Source organism: Limulus polyphemus, unplaced genomic scaffold (genome assembly GCF_000517525.1).
Source record: "Limulus polyphemus unplaced genomic scaffold, Limulus_polyphemus-2.1.2 Scaffold676, whole genome shotgun sequence".
In the NCBI taxonomy this organism is placed as follows: domain Eukaryota; kingdom Metazoa; phylum Arthropoda; class Merostomata; order Xiphosura; family Limulidae; genus Limulus; species Limulus polyphemus.
The window spans coordinates 348068-372767 of NW_013666286.1; the positions used below are offsets into that span (position 1 = coordinate 348068).

Sequence of the window (24700 nt, forward strand, 5' to 3'; positions counted from 1 at the left end):
ATATGTTCATTTACCTTGACCTTCCTCTTTCTTAAGCCTTTCGAGTACGCTTATTTGTTATATAAAAGCGAAAATTTCTAATACTTCTAGCGAACATCCGTTATCTATCACAAATATGTCGCATATTTTTGAAACACTGCCTTAATATACTTTAAAAAATAAATTACTTTTGAAAAAGATGGACTACAATTATCTATGATTACGAAGAACTTCCTGTGAACTAGACATAAACAGAAAAAATATTATCCTTAAAACAAACTAGAAAACTAAAAAAGGTATTACAGTGAGATCTGGTCTAAACGTTTTTTTATGTCTATCTGTTATGACAGCTAAAATCGATCGTGAAACAGCTCATTAATTATATTTGCTACCCTGCATAATCAATCAATCATGAGACATCAAGATCTCGTGTCATTTGATACCATATGCAACCCCGAAATGTGTCTTCTGATTACAGGGCCCCCATTTCAGGTGTCTAGACAAATGTCTGACGTAGATTAATTGCAACTTTGTAGTAAGTTTTATTAATGTATGCGATTCATATATTCTGTACTTGAGCACAGTGAAGAGAAATCTTAAGTGTTGTCAAAAGTTTTTTCTCCGTTAGAGGGAAAGAGAAGAAGTGTCAAATGTACCTCAAGTTATTGGATTAGATGACAGTGATTAACTGAATTATTATAATAAAACTAAATAATAACAAAGTGGGAGTAACTATTAAAAGATACATATTGCGGGATTTGATAATATCTGTATAAAATCATTGATATTTCTTTGTTAATGAATGTAACTAATTGAGGTTGAATTTTTCCATGAACTGCTTCTGTTTAGAGCTAGACAGTGATTCAGTTTCTGTGGTTTCTGTAGAGATTAAGAAAATGTTGGTCAGAGGTATTAAGATTTCTACTCAAATATGTGAAATATATTTGAATGTAATGTACAAAAATCGAGGGTTACTGATATTTTGGTTCAAAAATGTAAATATATATATATATATACATATATAAACATTTTTGTTAGTACAAAAATCTTAGTACAAATATTGTAAACATATTTGTTAATGCTAAGAGGTTAGACATTTTGTTTAAAGTGTCTAAGTCTTTTACACTTCAACAAGACTTGTAGAACATTACTTCAGCTCAAACAAATGCCATACAAAATGTATGCCTAATTATATATTTTCATTTACAAGGTGTATAATACCAACATGTAAAATCAATTATCTTTTAATTATAAGTTGAAATATGAAGGATTTTGAATTCATTTGATCGAGACTAGGCTCAAATACATTACTCGGGGACAGATAACTATTATCTATCTATCTAAACCGTTTTAAATGCAACTGAATTATTGGTATTTCATAGGATGACACGCGTGGATACGTTAGTTGACAAATTACTTAATGGAGCGAAAGCGAGCAAATGGGTACCTAATTTTTCTAAAGATGTGTATGCAAAAGTTTCTTCGCATCAATTTTACAATCAAATCAGGGCTAGGAGTGGGAGATGGCATGATGCAAGTTATAAAATTTCCGGTCTAGAAACGGGTGCCAACAAAACCATAAGGAAAAGTCACTGTGACATCCTTCCTGAAGTGAAGATTGGGAACGGAAACGCTGGAAAAACAAAGGGAAATAAGCAGATTTGTCGTCTAATTTCTACTTCATTTTTTTATTTCAAACGCAACTGTTAAAATATTAATATGCATAAGCTACAGTATGTTTTTCTTAATTATTTCCTATTTTCTACTTTTCAATTAAAACTTTATAGTTAAAACAAAAAATTCATTTCATTTCTAAGCCGCTGGTAAAAATATGATCTTTAGTTTTCTCTTTCTGTTTCTTAGTAGGCAAATAATTCTCTATTTTTAGAAATGAAATTTTTCTTTAAATATTTTGTGTGACAGTTAATAGTACACTTTCGCTTGTTTTTTATATCGTTGTTGTTCAGCTCAAAGCTACACAAATGATCTGTATGTGCTATGCTCACCAATTGGGTATCGAAAGCTGATTTTTAGCGTTATTCGTCCTTATACTCATCTCTGAACTACCGGGGGTGGGGGTGGTATACTATTGATTTAAATCATGCAGGTTTCTGCATGAGCTGGTACTGAGTTTACTAATTGCATCAGAGTATTTTACACACAGTGGGATCTTGTAAGTGTCAGTTAACTAGAACAATACCACCTGTCCCACAATCCCTTTAATTATTACACTTAAATCCATTTTTAAGTTACCGTATATTAACTACCATAATTGTTTTCAGTAAACTAAATTTACATAATTACAAAAATGCTATTCATTTTTGAAAATGTGACTCCCATAGAAAATGATGACAAAAACGAAAGTAAAAGTCACCGAGGTCCTCATTAGTCATAACTTTCACAAAACAATTAAGAATCTATAGAAACCATGATAAAAGTAACATCACTTTGGTATCTACTTATGTATGATGACACTTGCAATATAATTCGAGTCATTTCCACTTGTGATTAATTTACAGCACTTTCGACTTGGAAGACACATATCTATGTATCTTTCTAGAAATTACTATTTTCACTCGTATATTATAACATATGCTATCACAAATCAATGTCCAACAAACAGTTTTAAAGCTTTTGTCTTGTCCTGTGCAGAAAACTCTATGAATGGTGCTAAAGAAATGTTTCAAGTCTGGAAAGTGGAAGAAATGTTAGGAATAAAACTGTGTTTAGAAAGGAAATAAATGTCAAAACCTCTCCAAATGTATGCTTATAGTATTGCAGTGATTTTTGGATAATATTTACTTGTTAGGAAAATATAAACATCAGGTGGAAAAGAGCCAAAATAAATAAAATTTTACTTAAGGCAAGCGCTAGATTTGTCTTTAAAGTACATACAAAAGCTGACAGCTTGTATAAACTCTGTAATAATAAAATAAACAAGGGATAATCTTACCTTGTACCATCATCATTAGTTAGTTTCCCACTGCTAGTTTGCTACGCAAATCAGTTCTTTTAAGTTGCTTTATAGAACCTGGCTTTTACGTCCTGTGGCTCTACGTTTTCTCCTACATGCTAAGATAGAATAATCTTGATCTAAAACTGTTTTGAATAGTTAGTAAAAATATCAAATAGATCTTTAATTATTTTATGATCCTAACCCATAAACCTGAAAGTTTTGCGAGATTTATTTCCTTCGTCTGTCAGCAAAAGAGGATATAACTTGTGGTTGAAAACACGTGTTCTAGTTCACTATTTAGTTGGTACTAATATCGTGACTTCTGGCCAGTATCCTAAATATGTTTAGTTAGTAGAATATTATTGTTTTTTTTTTACTGTAGTAAATATTGTCAATTTCTTGCTGCTTTAACTATTTCAAAATATTTTCTCTATCTATTTCATAGGTAGATTGATAAAGTACTTTAGAAAATATATTATTTATTTAGGTTTAGTAAATTTATGTAACTCTTGATTACATGCATTTTTGCTAAACTTAAGCTGGTTAGCAATTAACGACTTTCTTAGCGTGACGAAGAAAATAGCGAGCTAGAACACTTCAACTTAAACATTTCCACTCAATCGACCTCGGAAAGACTTCGTCTTTCAAAGGAAGTAAGTACTTCTCCATTTACAAAAGGATCGGAAAAAATTCCAACTCTTGATAAATGAGGTTGTCAGACCTTTTATATAATTATGGAAGAAAGAGAGAGGATCCTTTTTCATTCTATTTAACTCTAGACAAAACTCTTTATTTGTAACTGGGGGTTTACCAAACCTAAGAAAATAGCCACAAATATCAGTGATGATCTTTGAAAGAAGACACTTTTTGAATCTATACTTGAAGTTATTCAGCTAAATTAATTAATCATTGTACAGTACGGTATTTAACTATGATGTTCAAACTCTGTGTGTATAAAAGTCACATTCTTTAATTTTGAGTAATTAAAAAGACAAAAAAAATATATATATACGTATTAAGAGAAACAGACGAATATGCTTTTCTTAAAACAATTTCATTTCAAACAAAGTTATTGTTTTTCAGAGTATTACAGAAGATCATTCAAATACAGATAAAAGGCCTTTAAAATAGTTTTTTTAAATATATTTATATTCAGTTAAAGATTATTAGATTGATTACGGTGCTGGAAATCAAAGTTTTTTAACTAATAAATTTTTTTTCAATAACACAATTTCTGATTGATATCTACTGCGAGATGAAATTAGATATATATATATGTATATGTTTTCTCATTCCCTTTATCCTTGAAATTCTTGTTTAGTAAGTAAAGATGAATTAACGAGTAAATGCTGTTAACATTAAAATTGTATTCTGCTAGGACCGAACTTCCTTGAACGAAAAATTACCCCATACTTTGTGTGGAAAAAAAATTACTCTGTGTAATCAGTTTGTTCATAAATGAAACAATAGCTTAACTGAACATAATTATAATTATGAGTGTGAGGAATTAATTACAAATAAACTAAGATTTGTGATGGTGATTTAGGTGAGATAAAAATTGTCATAAAATAGACACAGCTCTAAGTCTGTATTTATGATACTACACTTAATTTATCTCAGTATTTCTTGTCCCCCTTGAAAATCTATATTTACGATACTAGATTTAATTTATCTCAGATTTTCTTGCCCCCTTGCTACTTTACGTTAAGGTAAACCAAACACTAAAACTGTGCAAACGTTAACTTGTGTGTTTGATTCCCATGTTGCTAAATCTTGATTATGAAAACAGGAACGACTACATCAAATTTCGTGTATTTGACCGATTAGTCAGATAAACTTGTGTCACGTATTAGGCAGCTATTACAAGGTTTATCGCGTATTGGGCACTTTAGTGCTAGGAATAAACTATACGTTGCTTTTTCCGGGTGATTAAAATTGAATTAAAATAACACTTATGCCTCAGAATCTTAATATAAAATCTAATAGCGATCTTTTTTTGTCGATTACAAGTACTGATTAAAGTTTCTATTACATTCACATAGAGGAAAGAACGTATTTGAGTATTTCTTTGTGGTTTTTCTCCTGTGTTTCTATAGATTTTTTGAAATCAAAACTAGACCACTGTGTTCCTAGTTACTATTAAGTTTTGGCTATTACAGTAAAAGAACAATGGCTATTTTAGTATCAAAGTAATTAGTTCACCCTAAATATATTTTATTGAGAATGCCCTGAATCTGTCACATCTTATATTCATTTTTGAAATACGTTGATCATTCGTTTATTTAGTATATTTCTGAGAATTTTCCTTTCTATGAATTGCTTAAATTACTACTTCGAGGAACAGTGTAACACTAATCTTTAGTTATCATTCGGTATTAGTTCTTCTATATAACGTAATGAGCTGTTCTTGTACTTTAAATTTAAGAATATGATAGATTTATTCATGAAAGCTGTAAACGTAATTACAAAAACTTTAATATGCAAATTAGAAAGTTCATTATGAAACTTTGGTTCAAAATTATCATTATAAAATACTTAAGCGGGAATTTTTACATAAACTTAACTAGTCACTATCTATATTAAAGCATTCTGAAATAGTTCAATCAAATTTCTCACCATATTTGAACCAGATTCTACACCAAGAGCCAATTAAATAAAGTTCCCACAATGCAACATTTTAACAGATTTTACAAAAATCATCACCGTGAAACATTTAGAGCAAAATCCTCATAATGAAATACGTAGATTAAAATCCTTACAATGAAATATTTGGATCAAATTTGTCACATCGGAAAATATTGGGCTGAAAATCTTTACTATAAATACTTGGACATGAATTATCAGTATAAAAACAAATGAATGAACATGTTTAATATCAAAAGTTAGGATTGTTATTATTCTAGTTAAGCATAGAAAATTAAACACTTCCACTAGTATCCTAACCATGAAACACTTAGATTAGACAATGAAATAATTGTCCCAAAATTGTCACAATGAAAATGATGTGTTGAAAATCCAAGCAAAGAAGCACTTGAACAACATCTGTACCTTGAAACAATTCTACTTGCGTCATTAACATGGAATGTTTTATCAGGAACTTGAACTAAGAGTTTCTTCATGAAATGATGGAATCAACATTCTCTGTTTTATTTGGTAATCCAGTCTTGATCATAAACTTCACACTATACCACAATTTGAACTGTTGGATGTATTGTTTGAATGGACTTCATTCAGGGGACGATATTCTAGTTTATACCACAGGCTTTGCCATGAAACATTTTTCCCAGAATCTTTAGCAAGACTAATCTCAACATAAACTAGACTATTTATAAAACTGTTGGAGAAGTTTAATCGTAACTCTAACCAAGAGAGAGTCGTAATAACTCCAATGAAGAAGTTGAAGAGGTTGAAATAATCGGGCGTGTTGATCCTGGTTCTCACAATGAAACAGTTGGGCCAGCACACTCAGCGTAAGATAGTTGTACAAGTCACCATGCAACCAACAACTTCACCAAGAAGCAGGTGGAAACCCTCAGAATGAAACATTAGAATTATAATAATTTCATGTCACAAATGTGTTATTTAGTTAACTGTAGCGTATTCGGGACTAAATGACACGTGCAGTAACAAACGACGTGTTGGCAATATTTATTGTTAGGTTCATTCGACGTGAAGAGAACATTTCGTGAGTGACGAGAAACAAAGTGTGACCCAGTACATTTGACCAAACTATTAAACCGATTTTTTTATATAGATATATATATTCCTTGAAACAGAGGATTCACTAAAAAGATTTGGTTGTATAATAATAGCAGCGGAAACATACTTTTGATATCATACATCGTTTGTGTCAACAAATGAAATGAGGCATAACGATTTCACAGCTAAACGAAGTTTTCTTAGGAATGTTCGAGACTATATAAACATTCTCATCATATATAATACAACATATAAGTTTGTTAGTTTTTGAATTTCGCGCAAAGCTACACGAGAGCTATCTGCGCTAGCCGTCCCTAATTTAGCAGTGTAGGACTAGAGGGAAGGCAGCTAGTTATCACCACCCACCGCCAACTCTTGGGCTACTCTTTTACCAACGAATAGTGGGATTGACCGTCATATTATAACGCCCCCACGGCTGAAAGGGCTAACATGTTTGGTGGAACGGGGATTCGAACGCGCGACCCTCAGATTGTGAGTCGAGCGCCTTATCCACCTGGCCATGCCGGGCCCGTTGTTAGTTTTAAATAAGTGATATAGATATTGATCTACGCGAGTATATATTTTATTGAATCATGTACATCATAATACCACATAGACATATCTATTATAACATATTTATGACCCGGATATCCTGTTTTAATGCAAACTTTATTATATTTTTACGCACATTTTATTGTTGTATTCTCAATAAATTATTTTGCATTTTAACGTGATTAGAAAAAATGTATATTTTCAGGTTTTCTTTAGATAAAATATTCAAACGGTACTTGATCAGTGGGATATTTTTACCTAAGCTCTGCTGTTTTTCAAAGAATAGGGAGTAGGGCGTCGTAGCGCCCCCAGGGATTTTGCGTTCCGTTTAAAAGCAGATGCAAAGAGTGGTAGAACTTGATTACTGTCGGGCCACGCAGCGAAGGATGCGCCAGAGCTTAGTGCTACTTTCAATCTGAATGATGAAGACGACTGACTTTGATAATCAGACTTAGTCAAACCTAGGACAGAGAAATATTCCCCAGCAGGACTATAAAGCTATATATATATGGACGAAGAACAGAAACAAGGCAACGTGAAAGCTCGAATGGAAAATCGGAAATTTCGTTCAAAATCTGTTGCCTCTATGGATCCCAGAAGTCCCTACTTTACAAGTAGCGGCCTCAATCGAGCACCTAGTGTTGCCTGTGTGATGGGGTGCTCCGGCCGTCTCCCAAACAAGCAGAGCAGCCGGCAGTCCGTTAGTTATCTCGGGCTTGCAACCCATGCAGCAGACCTATGGGAACAAGATGACGTCCCTGAAGGCAATGGTCAAATCCCCGGGCTTAACCTTTACCTGTCCCCTGATGATCCCAAAGCGGTTACTATTCGCCAACACTACTATCCGGAAGGCGGGTGGGGTTGGGTGGTATGCGGGTGCGCCATAGTAATCCAAGCACTTAGTATTGGATTACTTTTTTCATACGGTATATTTCTGTACCAGATCAGAAAGCAGTTTGATCCTGACGTCAATACTTTAGCAGCAGGTAAGAAAATAAAATATACTGATTGTAGTGTCATGTATAGTAAAATAAAATATACTGATTGTAGTGTCATGTATAGTAAAATAAAATATACTGATTGTAGTGTCATGTATAGCTAAATAAAATATACTGATTGTAGTGTCATGTATAGCGTTTTTAGAATGTTACAATTAGTTAGTAAATGGTTATGCTGCTAGAAAAATATTAATGTTTAACTGTCAAGAAACCTTCAATGGAGATTTTATTAAAAAAAACAACATTCAACTCTACATTAACTGGACAAACAAAAACATATAAATTCAATATTGAAAGATATAAAAACATCTAAGGATTTTAACTTGCTAATCTCTAAAACACTCTCACCCAAGTTAAAGAGAAATAACATAAATCGATTTGTAATGAATTTTTGGAACTAAGTTTTCTTTAAAGAATTCTATTCTCCCTAATAACTTATAATATAATGAAATTAATGTATGCTTCTTTGCATTAAACTGATGTGATGTATTATTGTTGTGGCTTCTACTTAACGATTTATCTACAGGAGTTTTAATACGGAATTTGTTAATTTGAGAAAATTTGCTTCGAATCTTTGCACGCATGTTTTATTACTAACATAGAAATGAGCATGGTAACGTGTATATTTTACTAATAGTTTAATAATGTAATATTACCACAGCATTCTTTGTAAACTCGTACAATGTATGGTACTTTATTAACATTTTACTATTTGTGGTATATTGCTAACATCTTAGTAAAATGTTGCATCTATAATACTTGAACATGTATGCTGCATCATTAATATCTTAGTACCATTATGTTACATCACTAATATCGTACTTACAGTGCATCACTAACATGTTAGCACGTATGTTACATCACTAATATCTTAACACCTATGGTGTATCACTAACATTGCTGATATCGTAGCACGTACGTTGTATTATTTCTGCTACCTTAGCAGTACCATAATAATTTTGTGACATATTTGAACACAAGGAAATAAGAAAACAGATGTATCTTAAGAACTACCATTCGCCGTTTCCTAATTTGACACACTTATTCTTGTTCCCCTTGTCAAACCTGAACGTTAAGCGTAAAACTTTCAAACTGGAACCGAAACATTCTTGTACCGAGTGTACCACGGCGATTTCTATTTCCGTTTGTTTTAAGAATTTTTATTTTATAAAGTGTGATTATAAACGCTGACGGAAATGAGGCATCACACTGCTCATATAACCATAAATATTTAACAAGAAAGCTCCGCATACCACCAGAAATCCAGACCCGTAATCCATAAAAGTATTTAAAACTCAGACAATTTTTCTACCAGTGTAGGGAAATCATAGGTTCGAAATAGTAAGGCACATCACTAGCAATCCAAAGCTACATAAAAATTTGAAAATAAATACTTGAACAAAATTACGAATTTAGATTTTCCTTTTATGTTTCATGCTCGTAGAGATTTTATTATTCAAATAAACACAAAACAGCTATTTTCATTAAATATTTATGTTCTTTTATAGCAAATTAAAACACACGTTTTTATCGTGCTATACAGTCTTTAATTGTGTAATTAACCTGCACCTTGTGTGGTTTTTCTAAATGATTTAAATCCACTACAAGTAAATTCTTCCCTAAGTGGCTGTAAGATATACAAAACAGCGAATTGACAATCAGTGTAATGAGGTCTTTGTCATTAACAATCAGTGTAATGAGGTCATTGTCGTTTGTTTTTGATCTCAATGTTATGCTTTGTTCCAAACATAGCTATTGAAAATGTCTGCTTCCTCTTCCGAATAACTATAATATCAGAAGAAAGAAACATAAAACTCTTAGTGATTAACATACAGTGATATCCCTCTCACACATACTTACAGGTATGGACAAAGAATTTGAAACAGTTTCAAATTTAAAGTAGTAGGTGTTAAATCCATTCCAGTGAGTATATGTGTGTATATATTTAACATGATTCAGTGATGTCTGGGAGTAAGTTTATCTAACAATTCTTGCTGTACTTCGGTTCCCAACACCTCACTTTCAACGAAGCTCTTAGCATGTTACCAAACTCCACAGCTTGCTGGAGGTTGAAGTGTCAATACCATCAGTTATTAAGGTGATGAGAAGCTCAAAATCAGCAGTGGTAACAAGATTTTTAATAGTGACTGAAATTGCCGCTAATTCAGAGGTATTATGAAACAGAATTGAAGACAATATTAAAACATGCACAGGGTTCTATACTGGATGCTGGCGACCACTGTCAGAGAAATAAGGCGAGCTCATTCTTCTAGATTAAAAAGATAAAACGGTTATTTATTCATAAAATATTCACTGCACCGAAGAACATTTGAAAACGCTTCAGCTTCTCTCGGGGAAAAGAAAGGTTGGTTAGAAAGTGACCTATCTTTCTCGGTTTATATAGAGAAACCAACTGCTACTTCTAGAACAGTCTAAGAGATCTGGATCAGCCTTTAATGCAGCATTTTTATACTGCTGGTGATAATATATTTCAATATGTCAATGCACTACATTGCAAGAGTTGGTGCATACTGGTTTGCCGAGCATAGGTAAGTCTCCGTCCTCTACCTTGCCCTGCCAATTCACCAGATGTGGGTCCTATCGAATCATTATTAAGTACTTTTAAAATAGAATTTATCGTCATTTCCTTGCTTTAACATCTCTTAAGTAATTCGAATATGTATCTTTATTCATTGAATAGTGCTACATTTTCAATGAAAACTGAGGATTGTGTTGCACTATTGACAAACCGAATTCGGACTATTTTGATTTTAACCCAAATGCATATGTTATTTTGTTTCGTCCAGGCCATATATATTATAGCGATTAGGTACATTTTTCACACTTGAACAGAAATTAGTTAATCCTCGAAAGTACAACAAATAAATATAGGTAGCCAAATGAATAGAGATTACATATCTAATGTAATATTACCAGAAAAACCATCCGAGAATTAGGCTTAGTAGAACTATTTCAGGCTATAATACAAATATGAGCCCACTAAGTAGGAATTGAATAATGCTTTATTGTTTTGCCATGTTAAACGTCTGCATTTGTGATATCCAAATTCGATGACAATTATAACTCTGTAGGGACATCGAACTATCATATCATTATTAGTCATGAAGTCTATTTTTCAAAATCACTTTTTTTTTTGAAACGCAGATTGGATACTCTACATTTGTTACGTATAATAATCAGGCCCAGTTCTCAAATAAAATACTTTTTTTCTAGAACTGAAACGCAGATTGGATACTCTACATTTGTTACGTATAATAATCAGGCCCAGTTCTCAAATAAAATACTTTTTTTCTAGAACTGAAACGCAGATTGGATACTCTACATTTGTTACGTATAATAATCAGGCCCAGTTCTCAAATAAAATACTTTTTTTCTAGAACTGAAACGCAGATTGGATACTCTACATTTGTTACGTATAATAATCAGGCCCAGTTCTCAAATAAAATACTTTTTTTCTAGAACAAAATATAAAATTTCATATTAATTTATAGTTATATTCTAGGCATGCATGATTGATAATAAACTATTTCATTAAAATCAATATAATTTTCTAAATTTGGAAACCAGAAAGGTAATTAAAAACACATTGAAAAAAGCCATACGCGTACAGTCTGAAAATATTTCACAATCGGTCTCTCGTATTTCGACATACTTGTAATATGAAGACATAGGCATTCAGCTAGAGCACCTACCTTAATAGAGCTATCATTTGGCCTTATTATAGGGGGCGGTATGTTCCAACTTAACTCTCATCTAACCAGTCTACAAATAGAACATTCCTTGCCCACATTTTCCATCAACTCTAACGACAGATTCTGTAACTTTAAACTAAATTCATCCTAAAATATCAGGATCCGTCCACATTTTCACGATAAGGTCTCAATGTGAAATAAGCGAACCCGGCTTAGTGCATAACAAATGTCTGTTTCCTGTTCGTTTGTCGTATATATTTACATGGTTGACGAACTAGCTAGGCCACCATATGTCTTTTTTTTTTCTAAATGTAAACATTTGTCGGAAATATAGTCAGAGTATCATTAGCTCATATCTCAGGCTCAGATCAGTTTTCATGCCTAGAATTACGTCATGCTTTAGCAAGTTCTAGACATTAGTTTATACTAAATATCATTTTAGTTTAAGTGAACGTCTTTCGCCTCAAAATATCAAACTGTTCTTGTTCAGTATTGAAACTTTCTAGAAACCAAGTAGTTACCAAGCTACAAAGGCATATTCCCAGTTTATAACAAATATCTACCAGGCTACATAAGTATATTCACAGCTTATAGCAAATAGTTACCAAGCTACAAAGGCATATTCACAGTTTATAACAAATATCTACCAGGCTACATAAGTATATTCACAGCTTATAGCAAATAGTTACCAAGCTACAAAGGCATATTCACAACTTATGAAATATTAAACTTTTAGTTTTTTAAACCACTTGCTATTAACACTAATTTTCGAGAGTTTTAACAACATTAGCGGAATCAGGTTGAATGCTGATTATCAAAATACGCTGAAGATTAGGTAGAAAAAATTGATATCTTACTATAGTAAAATCTTAACATTCAGGAGAAACAAGAATGCTGAAATATTTAAAGTTATAGTTTTCTCCCAATTGTATATATATATATATATATATCTCACTCAACATCTCTGTTTCACAATCACATAAGTACCCACGCTCGTGCATGCACACAAACCTTGTTTTCTCGTTTGAGTTCCTATTTGATAATATATTTTCTTCAAATGCGTTAGTTATAAGGTGCATAGACTTTGTCTTAAGTACTTAGCTTTCTACCAGTTTAATCAAGCTACAAAAAGGTGTACAACATTATATGGAAATACATTTTGTAGATGTTATTATTTGTGTTTTAATTACACACAAAGGCCATCTATTTATTTCTAAACTTGTAATCAAAATATCAGTGTAATTTCTTTTTAATATATAGATGTCAAGATTGTAAGTATCTATTCTACAATTAGATCTTAAATGTTAAGCTAGAGTTTCATGTTACTTATTGAACAATGAAGCCTAATAAGCTTCATTCTGTTACTTATGAAAAGTTAATTTAGTTATGAGTATCTGTCGTTAAGTATAAATAAGATCTGAATATTTAGGAGAGATGAGAAGTTTCGTAATAAAACAAAAGTGAGAATCATCGAAATCAAGGTAACTATGTAGTCCACTATAAGGAAGTGGATGGTCTACACAACTATATAGATAACATTTTCCCATTATAAGGAAGTGGATGGTCTACACAATTATATAGATAACATTTTCCCACTATAAGGAAGTGGATGGTCTACACAATTATATAGATAACATTTTCCCATTATAAGGAAGTGGATGGTCTACACAATTATATAGATAACACTTTCCCACTATAAGGAAGTGGATGGTCTACACAATTATATAGATAAGATTTTCTCACTATAAGGAAGTGGATGATCTACACAGTTATATAGATAACATTTTCGCCAAAATCTACGATAAACTTTCTTCGAAAACAATCACTGAAACGTGATAAAAGTCTCTATTGCTTATTATACTTCGTATTTCGGAAATTAGTAACATTAAACATAAAAAGGTAAATCGTAATATCTGTTTAAATATTTTCTGAAAGAAAGACCTCAGACAGTTACGTTCGAATGCAGATTCCCAAACTATTGATTTAACATTCTTGGTTTAACAGTTTTCAGTCTTCTTTAATGCTTTTGGGTAGAATTCCATAGTAGAAAAAACACACAAAAAACAGGATCACCACGACAAAACAAAACAACATGTTAAACCTTTGGACGTTTCGGAATTTACACATTCCGTCATCAGAGACCTAGATATGTAAATTTCCAAACGTCTGAATATTAAACTTAGACAAAGTCACAATTATTTTGGAGCACGATATCGTTTAAATAAGAATTTTTATTTCTTCAAGTAGTTACATAGCGATGCATACTTACATCTGGAAGAAATATCACCAGTGTACACTTACCTCTGGATTTACTGGATTATGTTTATGTATACCTGTGAAAGTACTGATTCAATTTTTTTTGTGTCTTAGAAAGTATTGATGTAGTTGTGTGCGAAAATAAGTGCACCATTGTGAGTCATTATTATCATTAAAAGTTGCGTACTAAATCAAATCCCTAATTATTATCAACATCACATATGATATCATAGACACAACTAATTACTGAACTAATAAAGATTGCAATCTTTTTATAAATCAACTATTTGTGTAATCTGTGTTTAACCCTAATTTATCATGAACATTGAACGACTAATTAACCAGGGTATGAAGTTGCATAAAAAAACAAATCCCAAATCATTACCAGCAGAATAGATTACTACATACACACGATTAGTTAATACACTTTTACAAGTCTCCAATTTTATCTACATTCCATAACTTCCTGACTAATTGCTTCATTATGTAAGATATTTTGTACATTTTGTTACTCTTGTTTCATAATTATTATTATACGATGAAATTTCATAGTGAATTATGAAGATGATTTTTGAATACTTTGGGACTAGGATTATAATTATCATGTATTTTTAAAGTGCCAACAGCACCAAATAATTGCCTTCTTATATATTTCATCTATTGTTTCCTTTTTTTCTCTAGATCTGCACTTTTATTTGAGAGCAAAATCACACTTTATCTATCTCTAAAGGTATACTGTTGATTGTCATTCTATGAAAGGTAATATTACCTTTCTGTATATTTTTGGAAACAGTAGTAGTACCATTGTTAATCTATCTCTAGAAATACACTGCTGTTTGGCATTCATTGGATATACATATATCACCATTGTATGTGTATCCTTGAAAATAGTCGTGATAATGTTTATGTTATCTCTAGAAATAATGTATCTAATCTCCAGAAATAGTGACCTTAGTATATATGTGTGTGTGTGTGTGTGTGTTTGTCATTATTCTAAGTAATGATATATTTTTAGTTTGTTTTTTTTGCAAGTAGTCATGTCACAGCTGTGCATAATCAGTGACACCCTTTCTTCCAATTTCTTAGAAGTAGTGATATAACGGTTTGTCTATATGTAATATAGAAATACAACTATGTGTCTATTGGTAAGGTACTGACACCACTATGTGTCTATATGTAATATAAAAATACAACTATGTGTCTATTGGTAAGGTACTGACACCACTATGTATCTATTGGTAAGGTAGTGACACCACTATGTGTCTATATGTAGAGTAGAAATACAACTATGTGTCTATTGGTAAGGTACTGACACCACTATGTATCTATTGGTAAGGTACTGACACCACTATGTATCTATTGGTAAAGTGGTGACACTACTATGTGTTTATTGGTAAATAAACCACTACGTGTCTGTTGGTAACGTAATGACACAAATCTGTAAATTTGTCTTTGAAAATAACAGGACAATTCAACTTCTATCTATGAATATAGTAGCAGTGCACTCTGTTTCTGTTAATATTCTTGTTTCCTTTATGTTTTTGTTCTGAAATATATTATATATTTATTATACGTTTTCATTATTTTCTTTAATATCTAATTTTGTTATTTTCAGAATTATCTTCGATATCTTCCCGTTTCTTAATTTTCTTTTGAAATATTTTGTTTCATTATTTTTGTATCTTTTATATCTATTATTTTGATGTCCTAACAACTTTGTAAAATTAGAAATAATCTGTAGAAATATCAAGGTCCTTGCATGTCTGTGGTTCTAAATTGAAACTACTTGTAATATAATTGAAAAGTTGAAGAAACTATTCACACACACATATGAACTGAACTTTTGCATTATTATTAATCAACTGTAAACAAACATTGATGTAGTTATTATCCATTTTTAAAATAAATGCAGGAAGTTTGGACTTTTCATATCATTCGCTATGTACAGTAAGGTGTTTAAAGAAAAAAACGTGGATTTGTTAAACGTTCACGCCTAAGACTCGATTTGCTTATTTCTATCAATAAGCTTACTAAGCCAAAACATCTTAGCATGCATTACTATTTAAACAAAAATGGTTAGATCTTGTCTTTTTCGTTGCACAGGGAGCAGGTGAAGCAATTTAGGCAAAAGCTTTATATGAAGAGTGCTTTCTCGAAAGGACGATCAAACAATAAAACCAAACAACGTTACATTTGTTCCCGTTTGTTTATTTCTTAAGAAATCTGACACGTAAACTCACATATTCCCGCATTTTCATTTGACATCCCAAAATGGAGTTCACAAATATTTTTTATCGTGTACCACAACGTGTTACAAAGCCCTTGATATTTCTAAATGAAAACTAGTTACATGAAGACTAAAACAATGTTCTAACGTCACTTAAACCCTAGCATTACTGATAGAATACACGGATCCATTAAATTCTTAAACACATTTTTCTAAACTATTTATTCACTTAATTCGTTGTGAATCCATGTCTTTGTTGGTAACAGAGTCTCCAGTAACCCTTGAGTCGTGCAAAAATATTTCAATAAAATTTCGTCAATTATGAAATTAATCCAACCAATTATTACAATGGAGTACTCTGTGTATTTTACACAGAAAATCAATGATTGTATTCAATTTTATTTCATGATTTCCTCACACAAAGAATTGCTAAGAAATAAAGTTACTCAACATGATAAAATATGTAGACACCATTGATAATGAACAATGTGTAAACAGATCAGTAATTCAAGAATCTACAACATGACTTCACTTAGCGGTACAGAGTATGCTTACTTTATCACTTTGGACGTTAACATTGATAATATAGACTTGAAACTCTACCACAATGACCTGAGTTTGATAACACAGGTAAACTGCTATATACCTAATACCAATACCACTTTGGATAACATACCTCAATGCTAGATTTTTTTGGGAACGTTCACACAGGTGTAGTCAGCAGGAGACAAGATAGAACTTGTACTATAAATACATGTAGGGGCTGAACAAGATTAATAATAATAGTGAGCATCATCAATCATCTTTCCTTCCCGTTCCTTATGTATAATCTATAAGAAGACTAAAGGCTTTTGAAAATAATGAGTGCGAATGTATAATTATGAATGACAAATATTTCTTCATGGTAATACAGAAATAGGGAGTGATTGAAAAATGTTTGTACTGCTTATTAATGCTGTATTTGTATTTTAACCTCTAATTCAAAACAATTTAATTTTTTTATTATTAACCAAGTGTACTGTTATTTCTTTAGTTTATGATGTACAGACTGGAAAAATAACCGGCGGTATTTCAGATAAGAGAATGGGAGAATTGCACACAATATAAGTAACAAAGTTTAATAGACTTCGAGAGCTATCACCCTTTAAGTATTCAACACTGAACTTATCACTAGTTACAGTGGAAAATGTTATTAAGTATAATTCTTTATTTGAACTGTTAGAAAGTTAATGCTTCCCCCCCTTTAATGTGACTATAAAACTAAATTTGGAACACAATGATCTTACTTCCGCCTCGTATCGAAAATAACCTGTAATTGAAAACTCATATGTGGAAATTTTATATGGACTCTTGTATTCTAGCTTTAACTGAGTATTTTACTATTAGGTGAACTACAAAACTTATGAACGAAGCATGTACAGTCATAATGTTAACTTTGACCTATGGGCTTATGCAAGATATCTTCCTGAAAACATGTGCCGTTAAAACCAGAATTCTATAAGTGATTTTTAAAACACTTGGTTAAAATACAAAGTCATAAAGTTAAGCTCAATTCCACTTCTTATAAAGAAGTTGAGTACATTATATTTAAACGATTTTGGAGCCTCACAACGTTCGGTAATACACAGTCTTGACAACAGTCATGCAGCAGTTTTTATTGTAAATAGCTCCGTCGTAAGGCTATCATGTCAAAAACACGCCTCTTTCCCTGTAAGTTTTCCATAATCCATCTAGTGTTCAAGGAGAGAATTCCCAGTGCCTGCTTAACCATTATGATCGCACAGAAATTCATTGGCACAGCATTTGGCGACTGATATATTTTCATATAGAATATCATGAATACCACTTTCATTCTCCAGCTGCTTGAGGTATCCGGCGATTGAGGAATGTGTCGTGAAAGCTTATGTACACGGACCTTGTGTTGCAATTTCCAGACGGAGGTCCTTATTGGTCATGTAGCATATTGTTGTCTGAGGAACGTGGACAGTTTTTGCCACTTTGTGTTAGTAGACTCTCACATGTTACATAACGCTGCACCTTGCTTACCACGATTGGAGTATGGCTTGTTGCAGGCCTCTTTCTGAGATATCCCTTGTCTTGGAAATTTTAAATTCCAGATCTCGACACATCTTTATGATTTGAGTTTAAAGGGCTGTTATATACACTTCTCAAAAACGAACACTATTTGGTGGCATCACACTACGTATGCAATGCCAAACAATGTCTAAATGTAGTTCCAGCGTGACTTTATATTGGCTATGGCTGTCACGTGACTTCTTCATTGGCTTATTCAAGATCATTTTAATATAGGAAACTAAGCCCTCTATACTCATGTTAAGGCATTGTCTTTTGCGGTGAGATAAAAATACATATATTTGTAATTATTATATTATCGTAGCCCTTCAGTATTTTGATGCTTTTGTCGAAGTAGTGAGTCATTGAAATAACGTTTCATTTTGCACCCGTTTCTTCAAAGAGTCAGATTGAAAGACATAATTCTTCATAAAAATTATAATTTATTTGTATATTATATATATATATGTTAATTTGGACAAATACAAAATCCATTATAGCACCAAAAAAGCTCTATTCATCAACATATTTAATCAGTTGAAACACAAGCATCCGACGTCCAAAAATCGCTAGGTGACGCTGATTTATATCACCTATAGGTCATCTCAAGAAGTTGTAAACCTATATCTTAATATCAGTGGCAAAGTTTGCGATTGGTTAGTACAAAGTCTTCTTTTTCTAAACACCAGATACCCGATTTAAGTGGAAGCATGCTTAGCACTATCTGGCATGAAGGTTTGCTATCATATGTTCACTAAATTACAAGTCTTGTTTTTTTCTTTACGACGTCCTAATTGCAAGAATATATTATTTTTTTGCCTCACAGTCATCAGATGATGTCGGAAGATGATAAAAGTTTCTTCCTTGGGATTTAAAATGGATAAACGAAAGTTAGTGATGGAGATCTAAACGGTAAACACAGTACATGATCTGAGGAGGAGTTATCTGGGGGTTGAGAAAACTAGGCTAAAGTTGTGACATAATCACTAATTATTTTATATATCAATCTACCCCTCCAAAAGGGATGGCTGCAACCATGTGGTGCAAAATTAATGTTACAAATTTAGGGTGATTCAGTCATGTCCACGAAAACAAATAGCATCCGCTAAAATATCTTATTTACAAACATTTGTTTCAGTCATTCAGTATACAGTGCCTCTTTTTGTATATTTTTATAACAATTTTAAACTATTAATGTACTTCTTCAAAATTTCTCATTTCTAATTAAAATTATAAAATTCTTTCTCTTGAATTTTCAAGTTTTAAAGTCTGCTCTTTTTTCTGTCATAACTTGCAGTGGCGTTATTTTTAGTTATGCTGTGTATTTTACATAATAATTTGTTACTATTTCATCTAGGGCAATAAGACATGATGTATAACTAAAATCAGAAGTGGTTTAACAAAGAACTACAGTCTTCTATGTACTCGTGTAATGTCAGATTTCCAAGCAAGATTGAATTGATTAGGCTAGATGTTTCATTTGATTGTGTCTTTGATAAATAACAGCAGCTATTAATCTTTACTTTAGTAGGAATTTGTCTAATAAAGAGAAAACAAAATTATTTTGTTTTCAAGTTTATGTCGAAGTAGGCTCAGTTATATACTTCAAACAAATTATGACTAGTTTTATAGAGCACAGATACAAAAGTCATAAAAAAAAGAAAGAAAATTATCCTAAACCTGGCAACTAAGTATTTTGCACATTACGTGTTTATGGTATTTTAAAGCAAAAAATAAAACTTAAGTCATAGGTTAGGGAACATTTACGTTAACCTCAAACAAATAGGAACGGAAGCGCGCTTTCAGTTACTGCGAAGACATTATCAGTTACGTTTTGCTTTTTTTTTTATCTCTGAAACATTAAATTGATCCAAATTCACAGTTTTATAGGACGACAAATTTTCTAACAGACTTTGCTTATTTATTGCGAAGGATGTATATATGTTTTGTGAAAACATATAATTTATAAGTTACGAAAGAATAACGCCAAAACTCAATATTTATGTCTTGTTATTATCTCTATTTAATCTTGTGTATATATATATATTTATATATATCACAAAAATCTGCATGGCTATCTATTTGTCCGTTATCTAACTACTCCTAGGCCTCTAGGCCAATCTCAACTAAACTTTGTGGGATGATAGTTTGGAATAAGGGAAATGTTAGTGGGGGTTCATGACCCCTCCACCCCTAATATTGCTCTTACTGAGCTCTTATTATCTTAGTTAACGTTAACTACATTTATAGATGGCGCCAGGTCCTTACCCCCCAAATATATATTAAATTTTCTTTTAAAAACATACACAGTATAGGGGGGAGAGCACACACACTTCTTCGGCTAATGACCGTCTATTAATTAATCATGTGAAACACTGTGGAAGGCCATTAAAAACTGGGTGTCACTCTATTCACTGCCTCTTCCTACAAAGTCACCCTGACCATCACATAGTGTGTATCATGTTCTAAATATATACACATTGAGTTCTTAAAGCTTATACAGAATCCTTGGTGAGGAAATAATGAATATTGTAATAATATGTTATGTTATAAATAAACTGTGTGAAAGTTGGAATTTTTATGTTACTTATCATAACATCTACCCTACAAAACCCGGATAAAGGATGGGTACCTCAGCACGTTTTCTGTAAAATAACATGCATACATTGTGGGGGGAAGGCACTCAAACGTCTTATATATCTCAGAGGAATACATTATGGAGGAATGAAATGAAAAAATGGCCGCCACTATTCCAATACTACATAAACTCAGCTGAAGTTTCTACTCCAACAGCCACAATAATACCGTTATGAGCTGTTTTTTGAATTATACCCACTTCCTAATCTGAACCGTGACCTTTCCACTTCGGCCTGCAACACACTTCTGCGGCCAATGACCGTCAATTAATTAATCGCCTGAAAGAATGTGGAAGAAAATTTTTAAGAGCTGGGTGTTGAAAGCGGTTAACAGAAAGCACCCCTAATACCACTACTTTAGCTGCTACCTCTTTCTACAAAGTTCCCCTGACCATTCCACAGCGTATGCCATGTTTTAAGTATATACATAGTGAGCTATTAAAGATTTTACAAACCTTCTGGTGAGGTAATAATGAATACTGTAATAAAATTTTAGGTTGTGTGAAAATTAGGATTTTTGTTATTTATCGCAACATCCACCTCATTTTTTTTTTTAAGTTCATAACCCGGACAAAGGACGGGTATCCCAGCATGTAAAGTAATACAACTAAATTTCGAACTACATAATAAATAATATTTTGGAAGTTTTGTTGTTGTAGCATGATTAAATGGATGTCATTCATAAAGGTTTATTGGATATACTTGCTATTTTGATCAGAAATGATTGAAACAGACCTCCGGAGCCTCTGTGCTGTTAGATAAGTTATTGTTGTGTGAACTAATAATTTACAAAACTGAGAAAATAAGGGATTAAATATATTCAACTTCGAAATCTTCATTTTCATCTATGAATTAATGACTTACTTAAAAAGTCTCCACTGGTAACTTTGGAAAACATAATTTGATCTTTCGCATTTCGTTTCGAATTATTAAGTAAAGTCGCTTGCGTATGATTATCTAAATCTATAACACAGAACATATTGCCCTCCAGAAACCTATCTTGAAGCCACTGAATAGAGATGAGTATTTTTTACCATATAGAAATGCATAGAGCGAATACAACTTAATCATTAACATCAAGAGATACGTCATCAATAAAGAGTGAAGAAACAAGAAAGATAGCATCTTTAAACGTTGAAACTGATACTGGCTGTATTCGAGTCGAATTTCTTTTTTTGTTTTATATTCAGAACGAGGCAGAGGGAGCTCGAGCCATCACGTACAAGCTTTAAGCCACCCGTGGCGCCACAAACTAAGCTCTAAGAAAGCAGACAGGCACGCTGACACCCTGTTCTGTCACTATTACAGCCACGCATTGGCTTTATGAACTTTCATGACGGGTTCATCAAAATACTCGAGAGGTTAGGACTATCAATCCATCATTTCTTTGGTTATTTAGGGTTCAGAAAGAATAAGTAACTCTAAATGTGGTTATAAGTTCTTTTTAAGCTAATTCTGAAGCTCAGTTCCAAACATATTCCCCTGATTAAGAAAACACATGAAAGTTTTATGTTTTAATCATACTTTTAAACAAGAAGTTAAAATTAAATAACATTACATTAGCTCAATTAAGCTTTTGTTGTTGGTGGTTAAAGCTAATACTCGTGATTGTACATATATATCATAACTATAGAATTATTTTTATTCACATGTTTTTTTTTCTGTCCACTTATCATCAAATTAGCAGTAAATTTTATATTTTTTTATTTCTACATTTAAAAATGAAACTAAGGTCAGATGTGAGTGACGTTTTGAGGCATATTTAAACCTTTCAGTATTTTATAGTAGTTATTCATTGGTACGTTTTAATATATGAAAACATTTTGTTTGTTGTGTTCCTATTTCTCAGTTTAACGAAAGTTGTCAACAAAATGTTGTTCAAATAACAATATGAACATAATTCATGTAATTTTTGGTGGTGACTCAGTTGTCATAAAAATCGGTTTCAAGTTTTATGCAATTTTTTGTCACTTGTAAGTTGACATTAGGTATATTACTTACCAGTAAGGATACGATTTTACATACATTATTTACCAGTAAAAGAGGTGATTTAAGTATATTAGTAAGAAGCCGGTTTTAGGTATATTACTTACTACTGTAAGAAGTCAGCTTTAGCTACATTATTAACTAGTAAGAAGGCAGTTTTATGAATATTACTTACTAGTAAAAAAGCAGTTTTAGGTATATTAGTGACTAGAAAGAAGATGGCTTTAGGTACATTATATAATGGGTTAATTAGATAGTAGTAAGAAGCCAGCTTTAAGTACATTAAATATTAATAAGAAAGCAATTTTAGGTACATTAGTGACCAGTAATAAGCAGGTTTTAGGTACGTCAGTTACTAGTAAGAAGGCGGTTTTAGGTATATTACTTACTAGTAAGAAGTCGTCTTTAGATACATTACTTATTACTAAGAAGGCGGCTTTAGGTACATTATTTACAATTAAGAATGCGGCTTTGGGTACTTTACCTACTAGTAAGAAGGAGGCTTTGGGCACGTTAGTTACTAGCAAGAAGTCGGTTTTAGGGATATTACTTATTAATAACAAGGCCGCTTTCGGTACATTATTTACTAGTAAGAAGGTGGTATTAGGTACTTTAGTTACTAAAATAAGGCGGCTTTATGTACATTGCATTACTTACTAATAAGCTGGCGAATTTTGGTTTAATTAGGTGATAGTAAGAAGCCAGCTTTAGATACATTAAATATTAATAAATAAGTGGTTTTAGGTACATTAGTGACTAGTAACAAGATGGTTTTAGGTACATTACTTAATAATGAGAAGCAGGCTTTAGGTACGTTAGTTACTAGTAAGAAGGCGGTTTTAGGATATTACTTATTAATAACAAGGCACCTTTAGGTGCATTACTTAATAATAAGAAAGCCGTTTTAGGTATATTAGTCACTAGAAAAAAGCGGTTTAAGAATAGCAATTATTAATAAGAAAGCGGCATTAGGTATATTACTTACCAATGAGAAGGTGGTATTAGGTAAAAATGCGGCATTACATACATTACTTAATAATAAGAAGACAACTTTTGTTTGTCTTTTAATTTTAGACTTCTTTTTTTTTTCACATACAGTATGTAGTACATATTAATAAAATATTAAACATACAAAATGAATAAGTTCCCACAAAGCCTAGTCAGCTTACTTGTGGAATACTCCTTAATAACTGTGACCATAAATTTCTATATATATTATTAGATATAACTAAACAAAACACAAAAAGTCAAAATTATTATGTGAAGTCTATCTTAATCATCATTGTATATTAATGTCAAGAAATTAATGTCGCTTGTCTTTAGATGAAAAAACTCGAACAACTTATATATCAAAATAAAACCTTTATTAAATGAAATAGTCTCCATTCTTATCGATCATGCTTTTCCATCTTACAATAAGGTTGTTAATTCCTTGATTAAAGAAATCACTTGGCTTTGAAGCAAAAATATATGTCGATCTCCTCTTTAACATCTTCCACATTTGCATACGTTTTCCCATTAAGATGGTGTTGCAGCGAACGAAAAAGATCGTAATCTGATGATGCCATATCTGAAGAATATGGCGGGTGGGGGAGAACTTCCCAACCCAGCTCCATAATCTTGTG

General features: G+C 32.0%; 1 protein-coding gene across 1 annotated transcript in view; it reads left to right on the forward strand.

Annotated features, from left to right (window-relative positions):
- Positions 1–7603: 7603 nt before the first annotated feature.
- LOC106459892 (monocarboxylate transporter 10-like) overlaps positions 7604–24700 on the forward strand; it is a 31314-nt gene continuing 14217 nt past the window's right edge. Inside the window, exon 1 of the mRNA XM_013919564.2 lies at positions 7604–8172. Within this exon, the coding sequence (XP_013775018.1) occupies positions 7695–8172 (478 nt within the window). The 5' untranslated portion in view covers positions 7604–7694. The remainder of the gene's footprint in view (positions 8173–24700) is intronic.